Raw genomic sequence first — 6886 nt, forward strand, 5'->3', positions numbered from 1 at the left:
AGCTGGATCAGGGGAGAGGAACCCCTCTACCGGGAAACTATGTACTGTGGAAATCCTTTACCGGGAAAGTATCTCCTGTGGAAGCCCTCTACCGGGAAACTATGTACTGTGGAAGCCCTCTACCGGGAAACTATATCCTGTGGAAATCCTCTACCGGGAAACTGTCTACTGAGATTTGAAGCAATAATCCTTAACAGTGACTCTAAGAAGGGAGGGTCACAATGAACATATGGCACAACTTCAAAAAGTTTGTGGAGGGGCCAGCAAATGGCATAATGGTTGCATTGCTGGACTCCCATGTAGTCGACCACGAATCAAGTCCCGGACCCAGTGGCTTAAAACTCATGCTAGGAGCATGTACATGTGTGCCCAAAATCCCAAGAGGAGAATGGAGGAAAAAGGATTGTAGCATGGCCATCCCCCCCCCCAGGGGGGGAGTGATTTCTCACTTTCTGTTTCTGTCTCTGTCTCTCCAGTGAGTGCACATGCTCTATAGCAAAAATCCTTAAACAAAAAAATTCTGTGGAAAAATGGAATTAAAGTAAAAGTTTTTTGGGTGTAGAATTATTTTTTATTTTTTAATTTTATTTTTATGCTTACATGTTTTACATTTATTTATTTATTTTGCTATAGGGCACATGTGTTTGCCAGAGAGAGACAGAGACAGACATGAAGAGAGGGAAACTAAGAAATCACCTCCCCAGAGGGGATGGCCACACCACAGTACCTTCTCTTCCATTTTCCTCTCAGGATTTTGGGTATGCATGTACACATGTTCAGTATGATTTTCAAGCTGCTGGGTCTGGAACTCAAACTACAGAGTTAGCCTTGTGGAATCCAGCCACCTTAACCATCAGACCAGCTGCTGCCTAATCCCCCTCATTTTTTTTTTTAAATGATAATGGGTATTTAGAATACATGAGATCCCTGATCTTCTCTAGTGGAAAGAGCATTTGAGATGTGGTTGATGGTAAACTACACAGTCTGTGGTTGCCTGCTGCAAGAATTGTGTAAGATTTATTAGGGGAAGCAGGGAAACATGGCAAAAGTTAGGACAAAGAAACCTATCAGTGGGTCAAAACTCCCTTTGGTTAGCCTGCTAACAACTGGACCTGTTAAGTGGGCATCATTCTTTAGAAAAAGGAATTGTTGCTGATTGTATATAATATATTATGGAAGAATAATAATTGTAGCTGCTATAATTTTTTCCTGTTAGTATTGCAGTGGAGGAGCACACTAACACAAGAAAAAACAATAAATGAACCAGGGTAAAAGATGGGGAGAATATCACAAATGGGCCTTTATTTGGGACAGTGAAAGGAAACGGGGGTGTAGAAATTTAAAAGTTTTGCAAGATACATATAAAAGTGGGACAATATTGAGTGGGCAATATTGATTGAGATTTATTTTGTTATATCAGAGGATAGAAATATATCGGGAATTTTAATAGAAGTAGATCATCAAGACAATGGTATCAGAGAATGTGTCTAACTTACTACAATGCTATAGAGATGCAGACAAAACAAAGATGGAAAGGTGGCAAAATATTTATATTCTTGAGAGCATAGGAAGCAATTAAGTTAAGGACATAAATAGAGCCTGATCCGGGGGATTAGAGGGTCCAGTGGCAGCTACTGCCTACTCCCAGCACCTTGGTGTCTGGTACTTGATCCCCAAGCTGATACAGTAAACAGTATGTGATCTACTCAATCCTACCTCGAGAAAGTGTATGAGGAAAGTTGGGGATGGATTTGTAATACAGATGAAAATAAGGTGTACAGAAAGTCATTGCAGTTGGGTTCAATTAAGTTAACTTTAATCTACATTCTTTTTTAAAAATAAATTTTAGAGAAATTTTTGCTATAGGGTGCGTGCGTTTGCCAGAGAGACAGAGAGAGACAAGAGACAGAAAGCAAAAAATCACTCCCCAGGGGAAACTGCAATGACTTTTTCTCCATTCTCCTCTCAGGATCTTGGGCACACATGCATGTGAGCCCAGTTTGAGTTTTAAGCCACCAGGTTCAGGACTCAAACTGTGGTCAATTCTGCAGGAGTCCAGCAATATAAGCAATATGCCATCTATGGGGCCTTAGCCTACACTCTTATGAGAGTTTCTGGATGTTGTGTCTTGCTCCTTCTGCTGTCTCTGGCGACAGTCAGATAGGTAGTGAACCAGGTAGTTGTCTATTCTCATTAACTCCTCTATTCTGTTCACTGGCATCACTGCCTGGCCTGGGAAAATAAGTCATCACCCTCTACATGAGCCCTGTACAGATTTATCCTGCTGACCTTCCTGCTATTTATTGGGTCCTCAGAAAATGCTATTTATTGGGTCATCAGAAAAGTCATGATGTATTTTTCTATGTTGTTCTATGCAAAAATGCAGCGTGACTTACCCGACCACCCAGTAGATAATTCCTTTTCTTACGATTGCCAAAAGAGATAGGCCCATCCAGAGAAGGGAGGAAAACAGGAGTCAATCATTTGAAGAAAATAAACAAGAATTGATCTTACTCACTCTCATTAGGGGAGTACTTGAAATTGGCTTCCACCACTCTGTGGTTCAATGGCTGGGTCCTGCGGTAATCATTGTGGAGGGTCTTGTTCTCATGATCCAATAAGGAATTCTCTAACATCAAAGCCTGCAAGCAACATCAAGTGAATTATGGAAGGGAAAAGACACTGGGTAATTTAAGAGTTTAGTTAGCAATTGAACTAGAGCTTGGATTTATGTAACACGGAGAAGGTGGGGATTATATAAATAAATTACATAAGTAGAGTTATATAACCCTATAAAGAGGGTCTAGAGGAGGTTCTGGGAGTTATATACCAGGTAATATTCCAGATCTCATTTATCCATCACTTCTTCCTTCCAACAAGTATTTGCATACCCATCAACTTTTTCAGTTTCTTTTTTTTTTTTCTGTATTTGATCAATAGTAGACAGAGAAAGAAGTAAACAGAAGCATATCAAATGGCAAACTCAATTTTTGTTTTTCTAAAAATGTCTGGCTTTTTTTTTTTTTTTTTTTTTTTTGTCTATATCCTTGAAAGATATTTTTGCTGCATGTACTTTTAGGTTGGCTATTCATTTCCTCAGTACTTCAAAAATATGATTCCACTGCCTTGACTTTCACTGTTGCTGTGTTGAATCAACTATTGATCCTCTTGTAACTCTTCATAATAATCTGTCTTTTCTCTCAGGCTGTTTTTTAAATATTCTCTTTTTCATTGATGTTTTATAGTTTCTCTGTGACATGTTTAGTACAAGTTTTGTTTTGTTTTTAATTGACTCATTGGTTTTATTGAATATATGACTTGGTGGCTTTTGATTCTTCTGGAAAATTGTCAGCCCATATTTCCTCAAATTTTGTCTTTCTTCTCCCTCTAGAATTTCAATTAAATATTTGTTAGAACTTTCCACTATATTCTCTATGTCTCTTTGGCATATTTCATCTCTTTTTCCTTTGGTGTTGTGTTCTAGATCATTCTAGATTATTTTCTCAGCTTCATTTTCCAATTCACTAATTCTCCCTTAAACTATATCTAACATGGTATTAAACCCATTCGTTGCATTGTTATTTTCGGTTACTATTTTTTCATTTGTAAAAATTCGATTTTTTTCAAATCTGGTTGGCCATTTTTATACTTTTGTTTTTCCTTATTTTAAACCTTTGTTTTTCTTTTAGAGCAATTTTTGCTATAGGGCATGTGCACTCACTAGAGAGACAGAGAGACAGAAAGCAAGAAATCACCCCCCAGGGGAGAGGACGGCCATGCTGCAATCCCTTTTCCTCCATTCTCCTCTTGGAATTTTGGGCATATGCACATGCACCTGGGGGAATCCAACAACATAACCATTATACCATCTACTGGCTCCCTCATTTTAAACCTCTTATTTCTTTATACATAGTAAATATTCTTATGTTATATTAATTGTATGATAATTGTACTATCTGAAATCTTTATAGATCTGATTCTCCTGGCTCTCACTCAGTGCCTTCTTTTTTGTATATTTTCAGGATTTTTTTCTTTTTTTAAAATTTACTGTAGGGGTTATGTGGTCATCAGTGAGAAACAAAGAGAGAAAGTGAGAAAGAACCCCTAAACAGGGGAGGGCCACAGCACAATTTCTTCTCCTCCATTCTCTTCTCAAGATTTTGGGCAGACATGCACATATGCCCAGCATGTTTCCCAAGCCACTAGGTCTGGGATTTGAACCATGAACTTTACCATGCATGATCCAGCAACCTTAACCACCACACTACCTCCTGGCCCAGCTTTTTTTTTTTTCAAATTAAGATAATTTCAGGTAGCTGTATTTATGGACATTGTTCTAGATCTGGATTTAAGATCCATTTTCCAGAGATAATTTACATTTCCTTTTGTTAGGTATCTGAGAGGACCTCCAGCCTGGTTAGCAATATTCTGTGTGTGTGTCCTTGAGTAGGGATTTTTTAAAATCTTTTCCTGGAATACTAAAATGAAAACTTTAAGGGAAAAATAAAACTGTTCATGGGCTGGCAGGTGGCGTGGTGGTTAAGGGTGCTGGATTCCCACATGGTCAACTGCAGTTCAAGTCCCAGACCTGCTGGCTTGCTTTCTCCCTTTTTCTCTCTCTCTCTCTGACCCTCTCTGGTCAAATTTAAAAAAAATAAATAAATAAAGTTAAATAAAACAATTCTTTAAAAAATTGTTCATGGGGACCAGCAGTTAGCTTAATGGCTATGTCGCTGGACTCCCATATAGTCGACCACAGTTGGAGTCCCTGACCCGGTGGCTTAAACTCGCGCCAGGCATGTGTGCATGCATGCCTAAGATCCTGAGAAGAGAATGGAGGAGAAGGGATTGTGGCATGGCCATCCCCCTGGGGGGTGATTTCTCACTTTCTGTCTCTCTGTCTCTCTCTGTCTTTCTGGCGAGCGCACATTCCCTATAGCAAAAACCTCTCCAAAAAAAGAAAAAAAAATTGTTCATGAAAAAGAACAAAATACATTACTCAGAAGGAAACATTAACTTTGCCTTGCAACCTCATTAACATTTGTTCATTTATTCAATTAACATTTATTATGTGCCTGTGCTATGCTGAGCAACCAAAAATGACTTACGTACCTCTTCTCCTCAAAGGGCTACAGACATTTTGGCGTGATAACAAGCTATAAATGAAGCAATTCTTTTTGCATAAAAGCACTGAAGAATTAAAATTAAGCTCCACAAGGACAGGGATTTTGTATATCAAGTATCTAGAACAGTGCCTGGTGACAGTGGTACTCAATAAATATTTGCCTTGACTATGCAACTTTTCTATGGATTGGATCAGGCTCCAAGCCACTGCATTAATTGTAAGTCCCTCAGATTTCCTGATGGCTCAGTGTGCCTCTCTCTGCCACAGCACTAGCAAGATGACTTATGGTAATATAAGTGAGGCACAGCACTCTGCACATGGCAAAGGCGACAGGAGTCCCAGGTGTAGGCATTAGATAGGACTGGGGGGTGCACTCTTAGTCAGGCAGCAGAAAGGGGAGACTTTGGTGAAGTGATGCCATGTATTACCTGTGTCCTGGACATCTTAACATAATCTTTTAGCACAAACCACTGGACATTCTGGGTACAGGGAGGAGTGGTAAGTGACCCCTTGTAGCTGTAGTAGTGGTGAAGATCCTCAGGTAACATGTCCTGAACATCAAGGCCAGTCAGAATTGTACTTTGTCCTAACCAAGACGACAGATAAAGGCACATTAGGATTGCAATTGTTCCCACAGGAAGACAGTGTAGGCTCAGACCTTACCACATTTGAATCTCATTTAAGCAGAAGAACACAGAAGTCAATAATTGGGGAAAATTGCTCCAGTTCATTTCTTCTTAGTATTTTTAATTGCCAGAGGGCACATGCACTTGCCAGAGAGAGACGGGAGGTGGGTAGTAGAGAGAAAGCACCACTCAGTAGAGTATGGTCATGCCATAATCCCTTCTCCTCCATTTCTTCATCTTGTTAGGTTTTTGGGCACATACATCCCCAGTCATGTGAGATCTGGCTTAACCACTAGGCTGGTTCCCCAGTATACCTCTTCCTAGGAGGGATTAAGAGCAAAGACCTTGGGGAAAGACACACATAGTTACATCCTCTGGCTGAATGACCGTGCCTAAGTGCCCACTCTAAAGCTGTCTCCTTGCCTGTAAAGGGGGATAATCAATAGGGTTGCAGTGAGGGTGAAGGATAATGTCTATAGAGTGGCTGGCACTGAACCAGCACATGAGGAAAAGTATAGCTGTAATCATCATTGTCTTCATTGTTAGGTAGACAATAAGTCTTATGATTAAAAAAGAAAAAAGAAATGAATTAAGACCCTTAGGTGTTTCTGGATAAGTAAATGCCCTCAAAGGAAGAACAAAATCCCTAGGCTTAGACACATTTAGAAAGTGAGTGGAAAGAGGTTAGAAAAACAAAATGAGAACTGAGTTGGGATCCAGGTGCAGGCATCTGGTCCCGAGCTCTTCCTGCCATGCCCAACAGGAATCAAGCTGAGCCACAGATAAAGTGTAGGCAAAAAGCTTTTCCAAGGATATCTGAAGCCTCTACAATAGCCACACCTACCACTCATCACTGCAACCAGGAAGTTACTTGTACATTCATGTCAATGACTCTGAGCTCTTACACTCAGCATGAGACTGTCAAAGCAGCCTGGAATTGAGTTGGATTTTGCTTCACCTTCACTGAGCACGTTTGCAGTTTTAATGGCAAAAGGATATATATAAATATATACACACATGCATATATATCTATCTATATATATATATAGATAGATAGATAGATAGATAGATAGATATAGAGAGAGAGGCTTATTTGGCCAAGACCTCGAAGTCCTGTAGTGCATAATCCCATGAG

At 39.7% G+C, this 6886-nt stretch overlaps 1 protein-coding gene across 1 annotated transcript in view; it reads right to left on the minus strand.

The window, feature by feature from the left end:
• The window catches only part of CA6 (carbonic anhydrase 6), a 34065-nt gene that overhangs the window by 1507 nt on the left and 25672 nt on the right, over window positions 1–6886 (minus strand). The window contains exons 7-8 of the mRNA XM_006145376.3: window positions 5554–5711; window positions 2519–2642 (exon numbers count right to left, since the gene is read on the minus strand). Of these exons, the coding sequence (XP_006145438.1) occupies window positions 2519–2642; window positions 5554–5711 (282 nt within the window). The remainder of the gene's footprint in view (window positions 1–2518; window positions 2643–5553; window positions 5712–6886) is intronic.

The sequence above is a fragment of the Tupaia chinensis genome, unplaced genomic scaffold (assembly GCF_000334495.1).
Source record: "Tupaia chinensis unplaced genomic scaffold, TupChi_1.0 Scaffold000146_1, whole genome shotgun sequence".
Lineage (NCBI taxonomy): Eukaryota > Metazoa > Chordata > Mammalia > Scandentia > Tupaiidae > Tupaia > Tupaia belangeri.